The sequence below is a fragment of the Bos mutus genome, chromosome 18 (genome assembly GCF_027580195.1).
Source record: "Bos mutus isolate GX-2022 chromosome 18, NWIPB_WYAK_1.1, whole genome shotgun sequence".
NCBI classification, from domain to species: Eukaryota; Metazoa; Chordata; class Mammalia; order Artiodactyla; family Bovidae; genus Bos; species Bos mutus.
The window spans coordinates 36,532,331-36,557,096 of NC_091634.1; the positions used below are offsets into that span (position 1 = coordinate 36,532,331).

The following is a 24,766-nucleotide window of genomic DNA, read 5'->3' on the forward strand; positions in this document are numbered from 1 at the left end:
CATTTAGGTTGTGGGAATTCACCTCTATGTGCTCAGCAAAATACTGAGAGCACTCAACCCCCATGCAGATGGAGGGAGCTCAGATGTTCGCATGGTGACCACAGGCCCTAGAGTGCACTGGGACAGAGGTCACAAGTCTACCATCTGAGCAGCCATCGTACCAAGTGAGAGTTCCACGTCTAAAAAGCTTTCTCTCCTTTGCATAGAACGTTATCATTTGCTGTGTGTTCTTTTTCTTATATTGGTTACATTATTACTTGCATTGTACATTTTTTTGCCAGATTGAATACACTATACTTTGAATTTGGTACCTTATGAATCACTTAAGGAAGGAATTCTCAAGGGTGATTTGGACTCTGTGGTTTCTAGATGATTTCTGACTCTAGATTCTAACCCAGCAGTAATTAAAATGCCAACACCATGGACTGGGAACTTTCTCCTCTGATGGCCCAGAACTATTTTGATTTTTCTGATCTAGGCTTTTCTAGACAAAAACCAAGGTGGCTGACTCAAAGTCCTTGTTGACAGAAGGAGAAAAACACCAGAAAGAGTTTTACCCTCGCCTACCTCCTCTGCTTGTAGGGTTTCTTTTTCAATTTTTTCAAGTAACTCTTTTCTCAGCAAGAACTCCTTGGTCAGATTGAGGGACATTTGCATGGCGTGGTGTAGCTTGCTCTGCAATATAACAACACGGGAAGTCTTGAGCAAAGATGATCACTATAGGAAAAAGAGACAGACAACTCTTTATTCAGCAGAATATCAGGACCGTCCAGGAACTTGCGTCTGTCCTTCTTATGACTCCAGATTTTCAGAATCCTGGTGCCTAAGAGGCAGGGGAGGAGAGGACCTCGGGAGGCTTCCCACCTGCAAAGCACCCAGACACACCTGGACCCAAATCCCACCCCTCCGTTTACTAAGAGAACCTCTCTAGACTTGGGCTGACTGCTTTGTAGGGTTGTGGTGCTTAGTCACTCAGTCGTATCTGACTCTGTGACCCTATGGACTGTAGCCCTCCAGGCTCTTCTGTCCATGGAATTCTCCAGGCAAGAATGCTCGAGTGGGTTCCCATTTCCTTCTCTAGGGGATCTTCTCAACCCAGGGATCAAACCTGGGTCTCCTGCATTGCAGGCGGATCCTTTACTGTCTGAGCCACCAGGAAAGGCTTAACAGAGACAAATCCTGGTAAAGTGTTGAGCGCAGAGCCTGACACACGGAGAGCACATGGCATATTACCACCACCATTTGGACAAAGAGGTGGATGCTACTGTGAGCATGTGAGATCTCACATGTGAGGTCTTCCCAGACCAGGAATCAAGCCCATGTCTCCTGCAACGGCAGGCAGACTCGCTACCATGGATCCACTAGGGATGCCCCAAGGGGCTCCCTTGACTGAGACTCAATCATAAAACTCACAGAAGACAAGACACTGTGTCTGTCTCCTTCATGGCCAAACCCTCAGCACTTAGCCCTGGGCCTAGTGTGCCCAGGTTCTCATATATTTAGTAATAGAGGCAAATTATTCTACATATTTTTTTATTATTTTAGAAATATGTGTTTATTTGGTTGTGCTGAGTCTTAGATGTGGCATGCAGGATCTTTCCTCTATAGCTGCCGAGGCATGTGGGATCTAGTTCTCTGACCAGGGATCGATCCCAGGTCCCTGTATTGGGAGCAAGGAATCTTAGCTATTAGACAACCAGGGAAGTCCCATTCTACATATTTTTAATGACGTCTCACACTTGGGTGTTTGACCTTAAAATGAAAATGATCCAACCTGTTGCCCATCCATCCATAAACATACACCTGGATTTTTAGCAGTTTTTTGACAATTCTGACTGAGCACCTGCTTTGCCATTGTCCTCAGTGCTAGGGACACATCACTGACCAGTCAAGCTCTGTCCTGGTGGGCAGTCACAAAAACCTGCTTCTGAGAGGGGAAGCATCGGCCCACAGTTCCCAGTGGAGTCCCCATTCAAACCCAGGTGAGGCGTGACTCTACAACTCACCAGTGCTGGGCCCTGCTTTCCCCAGGAGACCAGAGAACTGAGATACAGAAAAGTCAAACTGTGTCTCTCTCAGCTTCAGGCTGTGTCACCATAGGTCTCCTGTAGGCGTCTCCTCCCAGCTTCACCATCTGCTTGCTGTTATTCTCAACAGGCTGACAGGCACCCTAGCCCCTGGGATTCTGACCAGAATGGCTCCCATCCTGCCCACCATTGCCTGTGTTCCAGCTGCTTGGGTATCACCATCAATCTGCACTACGTGTTCTGGAGCTCAAGACCTGGGCCTGGCTGTCATATTAGTATTTTATAGCCAGTAGCTCCACTCCAAAGCCCTGACTTTTCCCCACAAGACCTGACTGGCCCTGGGCCACTTAGTTGATTCCTCAGGATCAGATCAAGGTCCAGTGTGGTGTAACCACATACCTCGCAGCTCTCCAGCTGGACACAAGAATTTCAGAATGTAAGCGTGACCTTGTCTACACACACTTTGCCAGCGGAAGGCAGTGGGTAAGGCGGGACACGCACTGGACTAGGAGCCCCAGCTCCGTCACAGCATGTGGCTTGAATCCAGCAATTATTCTCTCTCTTTCAGCCTCAGGTTTTTCATTTGTAAAAGGAAAACATTGAACAAACATAAGCCTAATATAAACACATTCGAATTCACATTTTTAAATGACACCGTGTGGACCAAATGAAGTTTGCTTGTGAGCTACCTAGGTCCATGGCCGCTGTTGCCACCAAGGCACTAGGCCAAGGGTCAGCAACCTTGTTCTGTCAAAGGTTAGATGGGAAATATTTCAGGCTTTGCAGGCCAAGAGGCAAAATTGAGGACACTGTATAATTATATTAACAAGAGAAGAAAACAAACTGCCACAATTGTTTTATTGATAAAATTCAAAATGAAATAATTAAGTATAATATTTTGGGATACCGGTCTACAAATGAGAAGAATGAAATTTCTAGGGGAGAAATCAATTTTACTTAACTGGGTGTCAAAGGGAGTGTTCTCTATCAAAATCAGTTGCAAATGTTCTTCTGTAAAAACCACCCTTGTCTCCCAGGCCAGTGGGCAGGATAGATGGGCCACTGCATCAGACAGTTGCCAGCAGAGTGACCAGGCCGCCTGGTCTGCCAGGGACAGGCCATGCTCATGCCCACAGTCCCTGCTTAATTGTCAATATTGCCTCTTTCTCGCCAAAAACAGTTCTGTGTAGATAAGGAATTATTTAGTAGGTGTTTTTTTTTTTAATTTATAGCTAAGATGGTTTCCTTTGCAGAGTTTTAAGCAGGGAAGTACTTATCATTGTTCATTTGCTCAGTTGTGTCTGACTCTCTTACAATTCCATGGATTGTAGCCCACCAGGTTCCTCTGTCCATGGGATTTCCCAGGCTAGAATACTGGAGTGGTTTGCCATTTCCTTCTCCAGGGCATCTTCCCTGTTAAGACAGGGATCGAGCCCAAGTCTCCTGCATTGGCAGGCGAGTTCTTTACCACTGAGCCACCAGGGAAGCCCCAGGGAAGTGCTTATTACAGACTAAAATAAATACAGCCCTAATTGTGGCTGGTTCTTAAAACTCACAGTGCATAAAAATCATCTGGGGAGTTAAAAAAAATGTATGGCTCTCACCTCTTAATTCAATTGGTCGGGGTTGAATTAGTGTGTCTATCTTTTTTTTAAAAAAAAAAAAAAAGGCTCCTCAACTGGTTTTAACACATAGTCAGGGTTATAGAGACATTTGGGGGATTTTAGGAGATATGGCCGGAGAAGGCAATGGCAACCCACTCCAGTACTCTTGCCTGGAAAATCCCGTGGACAGAGGAACCTGGTAGGCTGCAGTCCCTGGGGTCACAAAGAGTTGGACACAACAGAAGTGACGCAGCAGCAGCAACAGCAGGAGATATGGCTTTATCGGGAGAAATCAGAGAGCAACGGGGGAGTGTAGGATGCCTAGGTTCTCGGGGGAGCGTAGGATGCCCAGGCTCTCAGTGAAGCCACAGTGATGTCCCAGAACCTCGCTGTGGCACAGGAAACCCCAGGCATGGGGGCAGGAGCTTGGACCTTACTTTGTACGCGTTAAGGATCTGCAGGGTGTTTCCAGATGCCAGCTTCATCTGGATCAGCTCTTGATTCCTTGCTTCAATCGTCTCTAAAAACTGAGCATTCTCGATCTTCAGCTGCTGGAAGTCAACGTCGTGGAGGGCCTCGCCTACCTCCTCCTTCTACAGCTCAGGAAGAAGAGTGTCACAAGTCAGAAAGACAAAAACAAACATATATTAATGCGTAAGTGTGAAATCTGAAAGGAATGATACAGAGGAGCCTATTTGCAGGGCAGGAATAGAGATGCAGATGCAGAGAAAGGACTTGTGGACACAGTGGGGGAAGGGCTAGGCGGGATGAACTGGGAGACTGGGAGCGACATGTGCTACCGTGTGTAAAACAGATAGCTAGTGGGAACCTGCAGTATAGCAAGGCAGCTCAGCTCAGTGCTCCGTGATGACCCAGAGGGGTGGGATGGGGTGAGGGGGCCCGGAGGGGTGTATGCATACGTATAGCTGATTCACTTCATTGTATAGCAGAAACGAGCTCAACTTTGTAAAGCAATTATATGCCAGTAAAAAAAACAATAATAATAAAGAATAGAACATGGCCAAAAAAGAAAAAGAAATGATGTGAGGTTGTGACTTCTGTATAGCCATACATTCAATTTCAGGTGAGCTTTTGGAAGTCAGTCATCATTCAGTCATTCTACAAACTTGGATTGGGGATCTGCTTGGTGCCAGGCATGGTGTTAGGCCCTAGGGATAGAGATCTGAGTAAATACAGTACTCCCATACTCAATGACAGTTCACAGGCAGATCACAGCATGGTGTTGTGGGACACACAGGGGCAGCACGCAAACAGAAGCCCCTCAGGCAGGCCAGGAGAGTATGCAAGGCCGGGTCAGGGAGGCTTCCCCGAGGAGGTGGTGCCTCAACAGGGCTGTGAAGGAAGAGGCCATTAAAAGTTGTTTTTAACCTGGAAAACTCAGAATAAGCAGCACATAAATGCCTTTCCTTTGGTCGCATGACATTTCTGCACTGGGGGTGTATCAGTGCATTGGGTGGCCTCCCTAGCCCTCACCCCACTTACCTGTCCCATCAGCTCTACGGCATCTCACGTCTGTGGTCACAAAAGCCAACCTCAGGACTGCTCCCCTCACCCACTTGCTATTCAAGCTGTATACCTCCTAAAAGACATCTTCTTCCCTTCCTCCCGAATAACACAACAATTTCCTTAAGCCCTAACTTGACCCATCCTCCAGCTCAAACTGTTCCCATCTTCCACACCAGAAGGCAACCCCTCCCTCCACTCAGTCTCTGGATTCTGTGGCTCCTGGTCGTGGCTTCTGTGATCTCCGTCTAGCAGTTACACATCTACGCCTTTTCTCACCATCACCTCTCCCTGTGAGCCTGTGAGGACAGGACCCTGTCAGTGTCATCTCTGGGTAGCAATGGCTTTTAGGTTCAAGGTCAGCTATCTGCTTCCTCTCTCATGCTTCTGGATGCCTGAGCTTGCATGAAGCCCAGAGAACCAGGAACTCGGTATCAGGAGGCACATTCTTGAAAACGTGGTGGGGCCATGTTCTTTCTTCCACTGAACTCAACTCTCCTTCGCTGACATCTCCACCCTGGCTCCACCCTGGGGACCCTCCCAAGTGGTGTGGTCCCTTCCCACAGCAGCCAGAGAGAGCACTTGGAGGCAGCATGGACCCCTGCTCCTTGGCCCCACGAGTCCCAGGTCCCCTGATGTGCTCTCGGTTCCCTCTCCTATGTGGATGCTAGTTTGCAGATTCCTTCAAGCGTGGAGCTCTCCGTGAGACACGGTGCTCCAGGTGGGGTTACTCAGAACGTCAGAACAGAGGGCAGAGAGACCACCCCTTTGCGAGGGGAGGGAGGTGGCATTGTGGAGTGCAGCCTAGGCCACAGCATGGCCCCCAACTGAACTGACTGTATCAGCTGCTCCACGACTAAGCCACCCAGGACCTGTGTAGGTATTTGGGGGGAATCAAAGTGAAGGAGCTCACATTTGGCCTTAGTTACCTCATGTGTTAAAGTTGCCCCCAACCTGTTGAGCCTTTGGGACCCCAAGTCAATCAACCCACAGGCCCCAGACATTAACTCTCCTGCCTGACTCTGTGTCACTGTCAGCGGCCACCTCTGATGCTATGCCATCAGTGCCTGCATTTGAGTTAATGACAGAAATACTGAGCTCAGAGAGGAGGGAACCATGTAACCACATTCCAGAGGCCTTGTGCCATGTCTGCCTTTAATCAGGAGCCTTTTGGATCAGCTGCTCAAAGACTCAGCAAAGCATACTCCGAACTGTGCCACCCAGGCCACACTCCCCAAAAGGGTCAACAAGTATGTCATGAGGGTTTTTACATATAGTTTTCTTCCTGTATTTTTGGCTGTGCTGGGTCTTTGCTGTTGTGGGGGCTTTTCTCTAGTTGAGGTGAGCAGGGGCTACTCTCTAGTTGCAGTTTGCGGGCTTCTCATTGCAGTAGCTTCTCTTATCGTGGAGCAAGGGCTCACACACGGGCTTCAGTCGTTGTGGCACCTGGGCTCAGCAGTTGCGGTTCCCGGTCTCTAGAGCACAGGCTCTGTAGTTGTGAGTTAGTTGTTCTGCGGCATATGGAATCTTAGTTACTGGACCAGGGATCAAACCTGTGTCTCTTGCTATGGCAGGTGGATTCTTTACCACTGAGCCACCAGGGAAGCCCCATGAAGGTCTTTTAAATTCAAGCCAGCTCCATTACAGATTTATCAGCATAGAAACTGTGTTAGTTTCCTGTTGCTACCGTAAAAGATGACCACAAATGCAGAGGTTTAAAACAATAGAAGTGTATTCTCTTACAGCTCATGAGGTCAGAAGTCCAAAACAGTTCTTTAAAACCAAGGAGTTGGCAGGGTGGCATTCATTCTGGAGGCTCTAGAGGTGAATCTGTTTCCTTGCCATTACCAGCTGCTATAGGCAGTCTGCATCCTTCATTCATGATCCCTTCCTTCGCTTTGATCTCTGCTTCCATTTCCACATCTTCTCTGTCTCTCACTCTCCTGCCTCCCTCTCCTAAGGACTCTTGTGATTACATTGGACCCACTCAGATACTCCAAGATATTCTCCCCATCTCAACATTCTTGATTTCATCACACCTGCAAAATCCTTATGCCACGTAAAGTAACATAGTCACAGACTCCAGGAATTAGGACATGGACATCTTTGGAATTCGGAGACATGGACATTTTTGGGAGGATGTTGTTCTACCCACTACAGTAACCTTAAAAAAAAAAAAGAAAGAAAGAAAGACAAATCCACATACCTGCCTCAATTGTAAAAGCAACTTTTTCCTCTGGACTTTGAGCGAAACATTTTTCAAACGTAATTTATCCTTCATATTATCCTTAAAAATAAAAGCAAACTTTAATCAATTGTCCTCCTTCTTCCCTATCGGCAGGTCTGCCACTGCAAAACTAAACTTTGAGCCCTAACATGCAGTCACTTATTTTTAACTCTTTGATGTCTACTCAAGCTGGTGTTGCTATGATATCCTTGCTCGAGAGCAAGAAGCAGAGGAAACTGGGTCTGCACTACACAAATTTTCTATTACTTTTAAATTCAAGATAACTTGAGTATATTGTTGGATATAGGGACCTTTCCTGACAAAATGATCTTATGATTCCTTGATCTATTACCCTCTTGGTAATTTACATAATTTTTTATTACATATAACATGTTGGGGTTAGTACCACTACCTATCTGCAGGATCCAAAGCTTGATAGGCTACAAAATCTTTGAAAGTAAAGGAACATTAGTCTCATTCTCACACTAATGGAACTCAAAGAAATTAAGGTTTATTTGTCCTACACTATGTAATCACCTGACTAAACAGGCTCACACTTTTCTCAAGAAGACAGCAGGTCTTGAAACAAACAAGAAAATTAAAAGGAAGAAGCTGATCTGAGATAACTATGAATATCCATTCTGCCTGTTTGATTTTGGCTTTGATAAACTTGCATTTTAAGACACACACGCTTTGAGGGACACAAAAAATGTTCATATGTGGGCAACTGTTATGGTGGACCAAACGGAGTGGGGCAGCCTCACGTGGACCACTTCTGTGTCATCGTTCCATGAAAGTATTCCCCTCTCTAAGCTCTAACCACCTGCCAACTCACTCGCCGACGATTCATGTCCTCAATGTACTTCATCACTTTCTGAGTGGCCAAAATACTCCCTTTCTTCTTGGATATGGTCTTTAGAATATCTTTTTCAAACTCATGCACTTCTTTCTGGACTTCGGTCCATCGAATTTCAGCTTCCTCGATGATAGCCTGGGGGAGTCAGTGCAAAGAGAGGACAGTTTGCAAAACTTCTCAAGGAGATATCCATCTAAGGAAACCTAAGGTCTCAGGCCTATTTGGGTCCCAATGCCTAACGTTTCTTCTTAGTCTTAGAAAGATACCCTGAAGATACAAATGGGACCATATGAACCTTGTTATTAAAAAGCATGCCTCAAAAAAGTTACAGTATCTATATATATAAAGGGGAAGAACAAACAAAAAAGGGCCTCGAGTATCTCCAGAAATATGTATTTCCTTATCTGAAATGTTATTTATCATTAAAATTATAACACTAATATCTATCATATATCACCATATCATATATATATGTATATCATATATCATATATATACCATATCACATATATATATACACACATATAATATCTGGAAGGTTATATGCCAAAACAATAACCACAGCTGTATCTGGAAAGATGGACTAGGAGGGAGGCAGAGAAGTACTCTTACTATGTACTTTTATAATTTGAAAAAAAAAAAAGTAATAACAAATCTATGTATTGATACAGAAAGACACTGTAAGTGAAATACAATACACTGTAAGTGAAAAACACAGTTCACAAAATAATATGATACCTTTTTATAAAGACATTCACATATACATAGGAAACCTAAACTCTAGGAGACAAATACAGGAACCAACAGTAATTATCTCTTGGTGGATGTTTTCAAATGTTTCTCTTTTAGCTTACCTGCATGTTTAAATTTTGCTACAACAGAGATTATCTTTAAATTTAAAAATGCAAACATGAAGATATTATTTTAAAGAATAAAATGAGTAGCCACAGAGCAAATCATCTTTGATCAGGCTCTTTCACTGGGCACCAAGGTCCAAAAGCATCTTCCTTTGCTGGCCAGCATCTGGCCATAGCCTCCTCCTTCCCCATAAATCTCACAGGCCAGAACATCTATCCACCTTAAATGCTACTTTCTATACATTACTGGAATGCAAAAGTAGGAAGTCAAGAGATATCTGGAGTAACAGGCAAATTTGGCCTTGGAGTACAGAATGAAGCAGGGCAAAGGCTAATAGAGTTTTGCCAAGAGAACACACTGGTCATAGCAAACACCCACTTCCAACAACACAAGAGAAGACTCTACACTTGGACGTCACCAGATGGTCAATACTGAAATCAGATTGATTATATTCTTTGCAGCCAAAGATAGAGAAGCTCTATACAGTCAGCAAAAACAAGACAGGGAGCTGACTGTGGCTCAGATCAGGAACTCCTTATTGCCAAATTCAGACTGAAATTGAAGAAAGTAGGGAAAACCACTAAACCATTCAGGTATGACCTAAATCAAATCTCTTACGACTATACAGTAGAAGTGACTAGATTCAAGGGATTAGATATGATAGACGGTGCCTGAAGAACTATGGATGAGGTTTGTGACATTGTACAGGAGACAGGGAGCAAGACCATCCCTAAGAAAAAGAAACGTAAAAAGGCAAAATGGTTGTCTGAAGAGGCCTCACAAATAGCTGAGAAAAGAACAGAAGCAAAAGGCAAAGGAGAAAAGGAAAGATATACCCATTTGAATGCAGAGTTCCAAAGAATAGCAAGGAGAGATAAGAAAGTAGTCTCCCTCAGTGATCAATGCAAAGAATAGAGTAAAACAATAGAATGGGAAAAACTAGAGATCTCTTCAAAAGAATTAGAGATACCAAAGGAATATTTCATGCAAAGATGGGCACAATCTTTAGATTGTGTTAGGTATACCATACCAGAAATGGTATGGACCTAACAGAAGCAGAAGATATTAAGAAGAGGTGGCAAGAATCCACAGAAGAACTGTACGAAAAAGATCTTCATGACCCAGATAATCACGATGGTGTGATCACTCACCTAGATCCAGACATCCTGGAATGCAAAGTCAAGTGGGCCTCAGGAAGCATCACTACAAACAAAGCTAGTGGAGGTGATGGAATTCCAGTTGAACTATTTCAAATCCTGAAAGATGATGCTGTTAAAGTGCTGCACCCAATATGCCAGAAAATTTGGAAAACTCAGCAGTGGTCACAAGACTGGAAAAGGTCAGTTTTCATTCCAATCCCAAAGAAAGGCAATGCCAAAGAATGCTCAAACTACTGAATAATTGTACTCATCTTACACACTAGCAAAGTAATGCTCAAAATTCTCCAAGCCAGGCTTCAACAGGACATGAACCATGAACTTGCAGATGTTCAAGCTGGATCTAGAAAAGGCAGAGCAACAGAGAAGGTGATGGCACCCCACTCCAGTATTCTTGCCTGGAAAATCCCATGGACAGAGAAGCCTGGTAGGCTGCAGTCCATGGGATCACTAAGAGTTGGATACAACTGAGTGACTTTATTTCACTTTTCACTTTCATGCATTGAGAAGGAAATGGCAACCCACTCCAGTGTTCTTGCCTGGAGAATCCCAGGGACGGGGGAGCCTGGTGGGCTTCCGTCTATGGGGTCACACAGAGTTGGACACAACTGAAGTGACTTAGCAGCAGCAGAGCAACCAGAGATCAAATCGCCAACATCCTCTGGATCATTGAAAAAGCAAGAGAGTTCCAGAAAAACATCTACTTCTGCTTTATTGACTATGCCAAAGCCTTTGACTGTGTGGATCACAATAAACTGTGGAAAATTCTGAAAGACATGGGAATACCAGACCACCTGACCTGCCTCCTGAGAAATCTATATACAGGCCAGGAAGCAACAGTTAGAACTGGACATGGAACAACAGTCTGATTCCAAATCGGGAAAGGAGTATGTCAAGGCTGTACATTGTCACCCTGCTTATTTAACTTATATGCAAAATACATCATGAGAAACGCTGGGCTGGAAGAAGCACAAGCTGGAATCAAGATTGCCGGGAGAAATATCAATAACCTCAGATATGCAGATGACACCACCCTTATGGCAGAAAGTGAAGAGGAACTAAAAAGCTTCTTGATGAAAGTGAAAGTGGAGAGTGAAAAAGCTGGCTTAAAACTCAACACTCAGGAAACTAAGATCATGGCATCTGGTCCCATCACTTCATGGCAAACAGATGGGTAAACAGTGAGAGACTTTATTTTGGGGGGCTCCAAAATCACTGCACATGGTGACTGCAGCCATGAAATTAAAAGATGCTTACTCCTTGGAAGAAAAGTTATGACCAACCTAGACAGCATATAAAAAGCAGAGATATTACTTTGCCCACAAAGGTCCATCTAGTCAAGGCTATGGTTTTTCAAGTGGTCATGAGAGTTGGACTATAAAGAAAGCTGAGCACCGAAGAATTGATGCTTTTGAACTGTGGTGTTGAAGAAGAGTCTTGAGAGTTCCTTGGACTGCAAGGAGATCCAACCTGTCAATCCTAAAGGAAATAAGTCCTGAATACTGATTGGAAGGACTGATGTTGAAGCTGAAACTCCAATACTTTGGCCACCTGATCTGAAGAACTGACTCATTGGAAAAGACCCTGATGCTGGGAAAGATTGAAGGTGAGAGGAGAAGGGGACGACAGAGGATGAGATAGTTGGATGGCATCACTGACGCGATGGACGTGAGTTTGGGTAAGCTCCAGGAGTTGGTGATGGACAGGGAAACCTGCCATGCTGCAGTCTATGGGGTTGCAAAGAGTCAGACACAACTGAGCAACTGAAATGAACTGATACATAACTCTCCTGCTCAATTATCCTCACTGCGGTCCTGCTTTCTAAGACATCAGAGAGAAACCCCTCTGCCTACTCAACCTGATTTCCTAATACATCCCCCAAAGCACGTTCTTCTCTAACCACACCAACCTCCTCAGGGTTATGAACTTGCTGTGAACATTCCCACCTCCACTTCCTTGTTCATGTCATTCACCTTACTTAGGGTGCCCTTGTTTTCCTATTCCTTAAACAATTGCCGTCATTCTTCACGTGTCAAGTCCTATGTCCAGCCCTACCTCCCCAACATGTCTTCTCTGACCACTCTAACCCACACCGTTATGTTTAATCACATAGTTCAGCATGTGAGGACAATGCTACCACATCCTGAGCTCCTTTAACATGTTGGAATTCAATGCAGCATGTTGGGAAAGAGAAAGGAGGAGAGAGGGGGAAGGGCAGGAGAGGTTTATGCCATAGAGATGGTTCTATTAATGGAGACATGAGTTCACTATCTGTCCCTTTCAAGGAAATGAATATGATGCCTTCATTAGAAATGGAAAAAAATTAGAAATAGAACAGAAACATCTATTTTTTTCATACAAGATGGCTATCAAATGCAAGCCAGCAACTTCATCCTATTGGCAACCAAATGAAAGTGATGTTTCTTCCCTGTTGGAAAACTGACCACCTTGGTCTCCCATATGACGTGAACCATGGTCATGGATGCAACCCATGGAAGGTGACAAGGGATTTTTCACTCGACTCACTGACTTAAACCTCAAGCCCTGTATATCATTAAGGAATTATTCTGAATTTTTAAGAGCATTTATGGTTGGATGGCATCACTGACTCAATGGACATGAGTTTGGGTAAACTCCGGGAGTTGGTGATGGACAGGGAGGCCTGGCATGCTGCAGTTCATGGGGTCTCAGAGAGTCGGACATGACTGAGCAACTGAACTGAACTGATGGTTATTGATAACGGGTTTTTTTTAAAGAATCCATATCTTAGAAACATATATTGAAATATTTACAGATAAACAGTATCTGTAAGATCCCCTTCATAATACCCAGTGGCCAGTTACAAGTGGGAAGTTGGTAGGGTTATGGAGGGAACAAGAGCAGCCACATGTTGATGACTGCTATGTGCGGGTGTTGAATGCATAAGGGTTCACTGTGCTAGCTTCTCTACATTTGTGTATTTTGAAATTTTTCACTTAAAGAGTTAAAAAAATTTTTTTAATTTTATTTATTTATTTATTTTTAGTTGTGCTGGGTCTTTGTTACTACATGAGGGCTCTCCCTAGTTGCAGCAAGCAGAGGTTTCTCTCTAGTTGCAGTGCAATGGGCTTCTCAATGGAGCACAGGCTCTGGAGCCCTAAGGCTTCAGTAGTTGTGGCGCAGGGCCTTAGCTGCCCTGTGGCCCATGGAATCTTCCCAGACTAGGGATCGAACCTGTGTCCCCTGCATTGGAACGCAGATTCTTAACACTGGAATACCAGGAAAGACCAAAAGTTTAAAATTTGATATCCCCTCAGGCAAGTGGTAAGTTCCTTAAAGGTAGGTCCTCAGTTTATTTTATCCGAGTGTGTTTCTCTCAAAGCACCAACAATCATATGAACATACTAAAGATACTTCTTGCCGAGGCAGAAGCGGGGAGCCCAGGGAGGACGGCCCACTGGAAGGTCTACCTCGTGATGCTGTAGGTCCCGCTCAGCGTTCGCTCTCATGTGCCTGATCTCATCCTTTGTGTCTTCCAGCTCCTTTTGCACAAGTTCCAATTTTTGGTCCACACTAAGGCCCATCACACGTTCCATGCCCATGCGGGACTTGGATTTACGCCTGCTTCGTAACTGTAACACAAGCAGTACAAAGCCATTGTCAAGTAGGAACTGGTAAGAAAGCAACCCAAGGTGGGTATCAAAACAACCACTCGAACATGCTAGAAATAATGCTGAATGATGGCCAGAGCAAACCAACTCCATGATAAATGGTGCTGGACACTGGGCCTGAGGAGATGTTCATTTCACAAGTCAACCTAAGGTACTGCACAAAATACTTCAAAGGTCTATGCTTGACAATGAACTGAAAATAAGGGGAAGTGTCTTGAGTGTGGGGAAACCCTGAACTAAAGCAAATTGCTATAGACTAGCAATCAAATCAGTGTCAGGGTAAGAGCTCAGTGCTTCCTGAGCTGGATATAAAAGAGAAAATGCACTGGGGGGCATGGTTTTCAGCAAAAACCAGACAAAAATGTTGGATTTCCTAAGCATTGACATGGTTGGATGACATCATCAACTCAACAGACATGAGTTTGAGCAAACTCTGGGAGATAGTGAAGGACAGGGAAGCCTGGCATGCTGCAGTCCGTGGGGTCGCAAAGAGTAGAACTCGACTAATCGACTGAACAGCAACACCAGGGCAATGAAGCCTAAGGTCAAAAGCAGGTGACCCAGAAAATGTGTGGACCTGAAGATGGCATTGTTTGATCCTCAAAAGATAGACCCCTACCCTGTACTATTTTTTTTGAGTCAGCTTCCTTTTTTTTTCAATGGAGTATAATTGCTTTATAATATTGTGTTAGTTTCTGCTGTACAATGAAGTGAATCAGTTATGTGTATACATGTATCCCCTCCCTCTTGGGCTTCTCTCTCACCCTTTCCACCCCACCCCTCTAGTTCATCACAGAGCACTGAGCTGAGCTCCCTGTGCTATACAGCAGATTCCTGCTAGCAATCTATTTTACACATGGTAGTATATATATGTCAATCCTAATCTAAAGAGAAACCTTGGAGGGAAAAGAACCAAAATTAGAACAGGGAGAAAGTCATATGCCACTTGGCCAAGAAGGGCACAGCAAAGGCAGATAACAAATGCTACTTGCATCTAAAGGTGCAAAGAGCTTTAAAGAATTCTTAGATCTCCCTTGCATACCTGTGCAATTTCTGCTCCTGTTATTTTGATTTCTGATAATCGTGGAGGTCGCTGATCCTTGAGCTCCAGTTTATTATAATATTTTTCAAACATCTCCGTCTCAGTTTTGAGAGCAGAGTTTCCATAGCTGCAAAACAGAGGGTGCCCTTGAGAAAGTTCCACCAACTGGAGTTTAAATCCCAAGTACCTAGTATTTAACACTTGCTAGCAGTGTTCTTGCCTGGAGAATCCCAGGGATGGGGGAGCCTGGTGGGCTGCCGTCTATGGGGTCGCACAGGGTCAGACACGACTGAAGCGACTTAGCAGCAAAGCAGCAGCTTTGTATGACCTTGTAAGATACTTAACTTCTGGTGCCTCGCTTTCCTCATCTGTAAAATGGGAATAATAATAGCACCTATCTTTGAGGGTTGTGATAAGGAAAGCAAAGACTCTGGGACAGTGCCTGGCTCACAGTAAATGCTATTTACATATTCTATATATTTTTTTAATATACATCTAATGAGCCATAAGGAGAAGGCAATGGCACCCCACTCCAGTACTCTTGCCTGGAAAATCCCATGGACGGAGGAGCCTGGTGGGCTGCAGTCCATGGGGTTTCGAAGAGTCGGACACGACTGAGCAACTTCACTTTCACTTTTCACTTTCATGCACTGGAGAAGGAAATGGCAACTCACTCCAGTGTTCTTGCCTAGAGAATCCCAGGGACGGGGGAGCCTGGTGGGCTGCCGTCTATGGGGTCGCACAGAGTCGGACACGACTGAAGCGACTTAGCAGCAGCAGCAATGAGCCATAAAGTTCAGAGCACTAGGATTACAGGCATACATTGGGGATATAATGGATTCAGTTTCGAACAACTGCAATCAAGTAAATAGTGCAATAAAGTGAGTCAAATGAATTTTTTGGTTTTTTGGTGCATTAAAATTATGTTTACATTATACTGTAGTCTACTAAGTGTGCATGCCATTATGTCTAAAAAAAGTACATACTTTAATTAACAATGCTTTATTGCTAAAAAACACTAACCATCATCTGAGCTTTCAGCAGGTCATAATCTTTGCAATAGTAGCATCAAAAATCAGTGACCACAAATCACCATAACAAATATAATAATATAAAGAAAAAGCTTGAAATATTTCAAAAAATCATGGAAATGTGACAGAGACACAAAATGAGCAAATGATGTTGGAAAAAATAGCATCAATATGCTTGCTCAATGCAGAGTTGCCACAAACCTTTGTTTTGTAAAAAACACAATGTCTGTAAGGTACAATAAAGCAAAATGCAATAAAATGAGATATGCCTATATACTGAAAATTGGTACAAGTTTCATCTTCAAGTATCTTCTAACCAATTTGTGAAATTCCTTCTGAATTAATACTTAATATTTTATTTTTAAATTTTACTTTTGGCCGCACTGGGTCTTTGTTGCTGCAAACAGGCTTTCTCTAGTTGCAGCAAGGGGCTTCTCTCCAGTTGTGGTACATAGGCTTCTGACTGCCTTGGCTTCTCTTGTTGCAAAGCACAGGCTCTAGGTGCACAGCAGTAATTGTGGCTTTCGGGCTCCTGAGCACAGGCTCCGTAGTTGTGGCGCACAGGTTTAACTGCTCCGTGGCATGCAGAATCTTCCCAGCTGCTGCTGCTGCTGCTAAGTCGCTTAAGTCGTGTCCGACTCTGTGCGACCCCATAGACGGAAGCCCACCAGGCTCCCCCATCCCTGGGATTCTCCAGGCAAGAACACTGAAGTGGGTTGCCATTTCCTGCTCCAATGCATGAAAGTGAAAAGTGAAAGGGAAGCCGCTCAGTCATGTCCGACTCTTCGAAACCCCATGGACTGCAGCCTACCAGGCTCCTCGGTCCATGGGATTTTCCAGGCAAGAGTACTGGAGTGGGGTGCCATTGCCTTCCCCGGAATCTTCCCAGACCAGGGATCAAAACTGTGTCCCCTGCATTGGCAGGGATATTCTTAACCACTGGACCACCAGGGAAGTCCACTACAGAATTCTTGAAGTTACACACATCCACAATCTTCAGAGGTTTACTTTGGTTTATATTTCTCAGTTCTTTTATTTCCAGCCACCCAGTGGATGAAGTATTATTCTCTAGAAGTCTAGTCTAGGGTGGGGGGTGGGGGTGGGGGTGGGGGGTGGGGGTGGGGGGGGGGGGGGGGTGGAGAGGCGGGGCGGGTCTCAGTTTCCTCAGTGTTCAGCGTGGACTTGGGAGTATCTCCATGCTGGACCAACCTCGGAGCCCACACGCTGAGTAGGGACCACCCTCAGAATCCGGCTGGCGGGTACCTGAGCTCTTCCACCAGCCCACACAACTGGAAAACAGGCAGATCGCTCTCTTCCTGGGCCTGTGTTTCCGAGGCAGAAGTCTCAGAGTCGTCGTCCGTCATCACTGCCGAAGCTACTCTGGTCAATACCGAGTTGTGGCCAAGAGCGCCTGGGACCAGCGACCGCGTCTCTCGGGCTGCGACCAAGCAGTGCGTTGCCAGGGCGACCCGACGCGGTAGTGGAGGGGCGGGGCTTTCCGAGGCCCAGTCCAGCGCTTCGGCCAGCCCAGAGCAGACCAAAGCGAAATCGCTGGCCTTGGACTAGATACCTAGGCTCATTCGTGTTTACTTTTTCAACAGTATTCTTAAAACGATGATAATAACAGCTGTTTGCTCAGCAGTTACTAATACCCTCGGCACCACGTTGAGCATAGTTTATAAAAATCCTTTCAACAACCTTGTAATAGTATCTATTCTCGATTTCCAAATGGAGAAATTGAGACCCCTAAAGTTCATTGAATTGGCAGGAGTGCCTTCCTTCTTCCACCTCACTGTGAGGCCTCTACTCTGTTCACCATCTGGACCTTCATACACACTCACTGCAGCTTCTCTCGGATACCAATAATCTGCATTCCTGGAAGGGAAAAACTTGGCTGATTATTAAATGGGTATAAACTCAAGACATTTCTAAATAGGCATTGATCATATTAGTATATGATCCTGAGTATCATGGGGGGAATGTATGGAGCAGACCGTTCAGTACGTCAAGGAGCTCCTGGTTAAATGAGGAGATAGCCCCTAAACTAACTGCTGCAACCTGAAGTAATGGTGGTGACAGTGTTGTGGTTCACACCACTTTATAGTCATCAACTCATTTCACCTTCAAAACAGTCTTATGAAGTTGGTGTTGTTATCTTCCTCTTACAGATCCGGAAACTGAGGAATGTAGTAGCTTAGATGAGTTGCCTGGGCTTTCCTGATAGCTCAGTTGGTAAAGAATCATCCCGCAATGTGGGAGACCCAGGTTCAATTCCAGGGTGGGGAAGATCCCCTGGAGAAGGGATAGGCTTACCCACTGCAGTATTCTTGGGCTTCCCCGTGGCTCAGCTGGTAAAGAATCCTCCTGCAATGTGGGAGACCTGGGTTCCATCCCTGGGTTGAGAAGATCCCCTAGAGAAGGGAAAGGCTACCCACTCCAGTATTCTGGCTTGGAGAATTCCATGGACTGTATAGTCCATGGGGTCACAAAGACGCGGACGTGACTGAGTGACTTTCACCATTCACCATTAGACTTTCACCAAGACCACTCTGCTTGGTCCTCTCACCATTTTTGCCCCATCAGCTTAGCAGATCTTAACGAGAGCTGAGGGGCAACTATTTTGCATCCCCTGCTCCCACTAGGAGACATTCTGCAGTATCTGGAGAAATTTTTGTTTGTTATAACTGAAAGGGGTACCTTTGACTTCCTAAGTTTAGAAGTCAGAGATAGTGCTTGCAATTAGTTTCCCAAGGCTGCCATAACAAACTGCCACAAACAGAAATTTGTTGTCTCACAATATTGGAGGCTAGGAGTCCAAAATCAAGGGGTTGTCAAGGCCAGGCTCCCTTGGAAGGCTCTAGGGAAGAATCCTATCTAGCTTTTGATGTTTCCCAGCAATCCCTGGCATTCCTTGCCCTGTAACTCTGTCGCTGCAATCTCTTCCTACCTCTTCACATGGCTTTCTTCCTTGTGTCTTGTGTGGCCTCTCCTCTTTGTATAAGGACATGCAAGGATCATTACTTCAAGCAAGGTCACATTCTGAGATTCCAGATGGACATAAATTTTTAGGGATGCTTTTCCACCCACTACAGTAATTCCCCTACATATGAATGAGTTCCATTCCAAGAGGGCGTTCATAAGTCCAACAAAGTTAGCCTAGTACCCAACTAACACAATCGGCTATACAGTACTGTAATGGATTTATAATATTAATACTTTATACACAAGTAATACATAAAAAGGGGCTTCCCAGGTAGTGCTAGTGATGAAGAACCTACCTGTTAATGCAAGAGATGAGAGTTTGATTCCTGGGTTGGGAAGATCCCCTGGAGGAGGAAATAACACCCCACTCCAGGATTCTTGCCGGGAGAATCTCAGGGATAAAGTGGAGGGCTACAGTCCATGGGGACGCCAAAGAGTCGGACATGACTGAGCGTCTGAGCAATGCGTAAAAAACAGACAAACACAGGACAGTCAAGTATGCCACAGCACAACCACACTTGTAGAGGACGCGTGTACATGACAATGTATGGCAGACATATGAACTAACTTACATGATTGGACATGAAAATTCACAACTTGAAGGTTTGTATGTGGGGGACTTGCTGAACTCTGTTAAACACTCTTCAAGGCACAGGACAAGCTCCCCTAACAAATATTTATATCAAAATATCAATAGTGTTGAGGTGGGAAACCTGATTCAGAGAGAGGCATTTCTTCTTGGGGAAGAAAGGAGAATGTGTGTGCTAATCTAGGTAGCTACAAACAGAAAAGGTCTCGGAGAGGCTCAAAGTCCAGAGGTCACACTCACCCATCGTTTTCCGGGACCACTTCTTCCTACAGACTTCAGCATCTCCATGTGAATGCTGCCCTCTGCCTGGCATTTTTGTAGCCTCTGCATTTTGACTTCAGAATCATAGGATCAGATCCATCCAAAGGATTAAGCTTCAACCAGGACTCTGACTTCAGAAGCAGACATTAGTGTTGCCTGTTTTTCTATTTATACAAATAGAATTGTGCAGCACATACGCCTCTGTGTCTGGCTCCTTTCCCTCGCCGTCCTGTTGATGAGAGCCAACTGCATTGATGTGGGTAGTTATAGATCACTCATTACCGCGGCTGCACGATATTCCATTGTGTTTATCCATACCACTGTCCATGAGCTTTGGAGGGGTTTCCAGTACAAGGCTATTGTCATAAACACCACTAGGAACATTTACCACTGGTAAATGCCTTCTGGGAACGTGTGTACACATTTAGTTAAGTACACACTTAGGAGTGCAATTGCTGGGTCATAGTCGGTTCAGCGTTAGTCGATATTAGTTGATACTACCAGTTTTCCGAGTGATTATACCAGGTGTTCTGGGCTTCCCTTGTGGCTCAGCTGGTAAAGAATCCGCCCGCAATGCGGGAGACCTGGGTTCAGTCCCTGGGTTGGGAAGATCCCCTGGAGAAGGGAACGGCTACCCACTCCAGTATTCTGGCCTGGAGAATTCCATGGACTATACAGTCCATGGAGTTGCAAAGAGTCAGACATGACTGAGTGACTTTCACTTTCACTCACTTTTTAAAACATTCAGTGACATAGGGCACTGTGCCTTCCTGCCCCAATGGTCAGTCATTTGTTCACATGTTTATGAAGCCTGGGTGTGTGCCAGGCCCTGGATGAGCTGTTGGAATGCCAACGTGGAAAAGCCATGGGCTAGCCTTGGCCCTTGTGCCCTGAGATCTATTCCTTCCCCTTCATCTTCCATGTGGGGAGTGGGTTGGGGCAGGGGATGACAATGAGCCATTCAGTCTGCATTTCCTAGGCTCCCAGGGCAGCTGGTGGACCCTGTCTGGAGCCCAGTGGACAGGTGAAAGGAAGAAGCTTGGGGCACAGGGGTGGGAGGTGGAGGTTGGAGGATGGAGTTCTCCTCTCTCTCTGCCTTTGTTGTTCAGTTACTAAGTTGTGTCTGACTCTGCGACCCCGTGGACTGCAGCACGCCAGGCTTCCCTGCCCTTCACTATCTCCTGGAGCTTGCTCAAACTTGTCTCCATTGAGTCAGGGATGGCATCCAAACACCTCATCCTCTGTTGTCCCCTTCTCCTCCTGCCCTCAATCTTCCCCAGCACCAGGGTTTTTTCCAAGTTTTGGCCACATCTCTTCTGCAGCCCCCAGGGGACAGGCCAGTTGTGGTTGCAGCTTCTGCAGGTGACCATGGCCCTGGTCTCCAGTGACATCACCTGCCCCCTTGCCCCTCCAGCTGCGAGGAGGCCATAACTTCCTACTCTCAGCGGCTCTTTGGCTCCCCTCCGCTCTGTCACCGTGTGTGTATCTAAGTCCCTGCAGTCGTGTGCTTTTCAGATGCTAGAAGTGGTTTCTCTTCTGGTTGGATCCTGACTGATCCTGGCAGGGGCCTGCAAGGCCAGTGGGGAGATCTCCAGGCAGAAGGACAAGTCTCATTCACCCAGACCATGGCACTGATGGTGACAGATGAGACCTGTTGTGGGTTGGGGCAGGGGTTCTGTTAGACACATGCTAAGTTGCCTGGGGAGTCAGTCACCATGAGGACTGCTGCCAAACAAAGGCAGTTGCTTCTTCCAGACTGAGGAGTGATGTCAGCAGGCCTATCTCAGTGTCCTGCTGGCTGAGGCCACTCCCTCCAAGGTGTCCCTCTACCTGGTTCCCTGGACCAGATATCCACAGGCTGGTCCTCAATGTGAGATGCTTCTGGTGGCTGTTTACTTTTGTGGGGAGTAGCCTGGGAGTGGAGAATAGAATCTTAGATCTCATGGTGATCCCAGTGCCCTAGGCATAGTAGGTACTAATAATTATTCACACATGAGTGTACAGGAACTGTTCTGAGCATTTGAAGTGTCTTAATAAAAGTGTTACTGTGATTCCATTTTATGATGAGGAAACTGAGGCATGAGGAGCTAAAGTAGCTGGTACTCAATTGATGTCTGTTGATGACAATAGCCTCAATAATTTGCATGAAAGTGAAAGTGAAGTGGCTCAGTCATGTCTGACTCTTTGTGACCCTGTGGACTGTAGTCTACCAGGCTCCTCCATCCGTGGGATTCTCCAGGCAAGAATACTGGAGTGGGTTGCCATTTTCTTCTCCAGGAGATCTTCCCGACCCAGGGATCGAACCCGGGTCTCCCACATTGCAGGTAGATACTTTAACCTCTGAGCCACTAGGGAAGTCCAATAATTTGCATAACAAAGTGTTTAAAAACACTGGCTTTGGAATTCAAAAGACAGTGCTTTGAATCTGGATCCTACCCCTTGCTAGAGTGTGACCTTCCTCAGATTCCTTCTCTGTAAAATGAAGATAATCATACCCACCTGGTCAGGGTCCTGAGACGATTCAATAATGGGTGAGTATCAGTGGTAGTCGAGCTTGCAAAATTTACATATGTATAATATAAAATTGTGGGATTCCCAGGTGGCACCAGTGGCAGAGAACCTGCCTGCTTAAGCAAGAGACAAGAGATGTGAGTTCAATCCCTGGGTCAGGAAGATCCCCTGGAGGAGGGCATGGCAACCCATTCCAGTATTCTTTACTTGGAGAATCCTGTAGACAGAGGGGCCTCATGGGCTATGGGTCCACAGGGTCACAAAGAGTCAGACACGACTGAAGCAACTTAGCACACACACAGCACAATATAAAATTGTACTTTATTGCATGTACACTACCTTCAAGTTTTTTCAATTATGTACTTTTTAATTGGCCTAACAGAAGCAGAAGATATTAAGAAGAGATGGCAAGAATACACAGAACAACTGTACAGAAAAGATCTTCACGACCCAGATAATCACGATAGTGTGATCACTGACCTAAAGCCAAACATCCTGGAATGTGAAGTCAAGTGGGCCTTAGAAAGCATCACTACGAACAAAGCTAGTGGAGGTGATGGAATTCCAGTTGAGCTCTTTCAAATCCTGAAAGATGATGCTGTGAAAACGCTGCACTCAATATACCTGCAAATTTGGAAAACTCAGCAGTGGCCACAGGACTGGAAAAGGTCAGTTTTCATTCCAATCCCAAAGAAAGGCAATGCCAAAGAAGGCTCAAACTGCACTCATCTCACACGCTAGTAAAGTAATGCTCAAAATTCTCCAAGCCAGGCTTCAGCAATATGTGAACCGTGAACTTCCTGATGTTCAAGCTGGTTTTAGAAAAGGCAGAGGAACAAGAGATCAAATTGCCAACATCCTCTGGATCATGGAAAAAGCAAGAGAGTTCCAGAAAAACATCTATTTCTGCTTTATTGACTATGCCAAAGCTTTTGACTGTGTGGATCACAATAAACTGTGGAAAATTCTGAAAGAGATGGGACTACCAGACCACCTGACCGGCCTCTTGAGAAATTTGTATGCAGGTCAGGAAGCAACAGTTAGAACTGGACATGGAACAACAGACTGGTTCCAAATAGGAAAAGGAGTATGTCAAGGCTGTATATTGTCACCCTGCTTATTTAACTTATATGCAGAGTACATCATGAGAAACGCTGGACTGGAAGAAACACAAGCTGGAATCAAGATTGCTGGGAGAATATCAGTAACCTCAGATATGCAGATGACACCACCCTTATGGCAGAAAGTGAAGAGGAACTAAAAAGCTTCTTGATGAAAGTGAAAGAGGAGAGTGAAAAAGTTGGCTTAAAGCTCAACATTCAGAAGACTAAGATCATGGCATTCGGTCCCATCACTTCATGGGAAATAGATAGGGAAACAGTGGAAACAGTGTCAGACTTTATTTTTTTGGGCTCCAAAATCACTGCAGATGATGACTGCAGCCATGAAATTAAAAGATGCTTACTCCTTGGAAGGAAAGTTATGACCAATCTAGATAGCATATTCAAAAGCAGAGACAATACTTTGCCAACAAAGGTTCGTCCAGTCAAGGCTATGGTTTTTCCTGTGGTCATGTATGGATGTGAGAGTTGGACTGTGAAGAAGGCTGAGCGCAGAAGAATTGGTGCTTTTGAACTGTGGTGTTGGAGAAGACTCTTGAGAGTCCCTTGGACTGCAAGGAGATCCAACCAATCCATTCTGAAGGAGATCAGCCCTGGGATTTCTTTGGAAGGAATGATGCTAATGCTGAAACTCCAGTACTTTGGCCACCTCATGCGAAGGGTTGACTCATTGGAAAAGACTCTGATGCTGGGAGGGTTTGGGGGCAGGAGGAGAAGGGGAGGACAGAGGATGAGATGGCTGGATGGCATCACTGACTCGATGGACATGAGTCTGGGGTGAACTCCGGGAGTTGGTGATGGACAGGGAGGCCTGGTGTGCTGCAATTCATGGGGTCACAAAGAGTCTGACATGACTGAGCGACTGAACTGAACTGAACTGAAAACAAATTAGAACCTTCAGATTTAACAAACCAACAATGAACTTATTTTATGTAATAAAATAGTATTTTTGATGAATTTGCCAATGTTATCCCAGACACTAGCCTCGGATCATAAGTTACCCATTTGGGGATCACAATAATAGTCCCACTCTATGAGGTATATTTTTAATACAGCATTATTATTATTATTATTATTATTATTTTGGTCGCATTTCAAGGCATTTGGGACCTTAGTTCCCCCACCAAGGTTCGAACTTGTGCCCCCTGCAGTGGAACCACAGAGTTTTAACCATTGGATTACCAGGGAAACCCCAATATTGCGTTATTTTTAAATTTTGATTTTGAAATAAATTCAGCTGCAAAATATAGTAAAAAATTACCATACACCTTTTGCCCAGATTTTCTACCTTCTCCAAATATTATCATTTCACTACATTTTCTTCATC

The 24,766-nt window shown here is 45.1% G+C and overlaps 1 protein-coding gene across 3 annotated transcripts in view; it reads right to left on the reverse strand.

Annotated features, from left to right (window-relative positions):
- CFAP263 (cilia and flagella associated protein 263) overlaps positions 1-17,412 on the reverse strand; it is a 30,652-nt gene extending 13,240 nt beyond the window's left edge. The window contains exons 1-7 of one of the 3 annotated variants that reach the window (XM_070388340.1): positions 17,239-17,412; positions 14,945-15,071; positions 13,702-13,863; positions 8,206-8,373; positions 7,362-7,442; positions 4,069-4,224; positions 568-675 (exon numbers count right to left, since the gene is read on the reverse strand). In XM_070388340.1, coding sequence (XP_070244441.1) covers positions 568-675; positions 4,069-4,224; positions 7,362-7,442; positions 8,206-8,373; positions 13,702-13,863; positions 14,945-15,071; positions 17,239-17,339 — 903 coding nt within the window. In that variant the 5' untranslated portion in view covers positions 17,340-17,412. Of the gene's footprint in view, positions 1-567; positions 676-4,068; positions 4,225-7,361; positions 7,443-8,205; positions 8,374-13,701; positions 13,864-14,944; positions 15,072-17,184 lie in introns of all 3 variants that reach the window. The other 2 variants (XM_070388341.1, XM_014479465.2) reach the window with 2 other exon arrangements.
- Between the last annotated feature and the right edge of the window lie 7,354 nt (positions 17,413-24,766).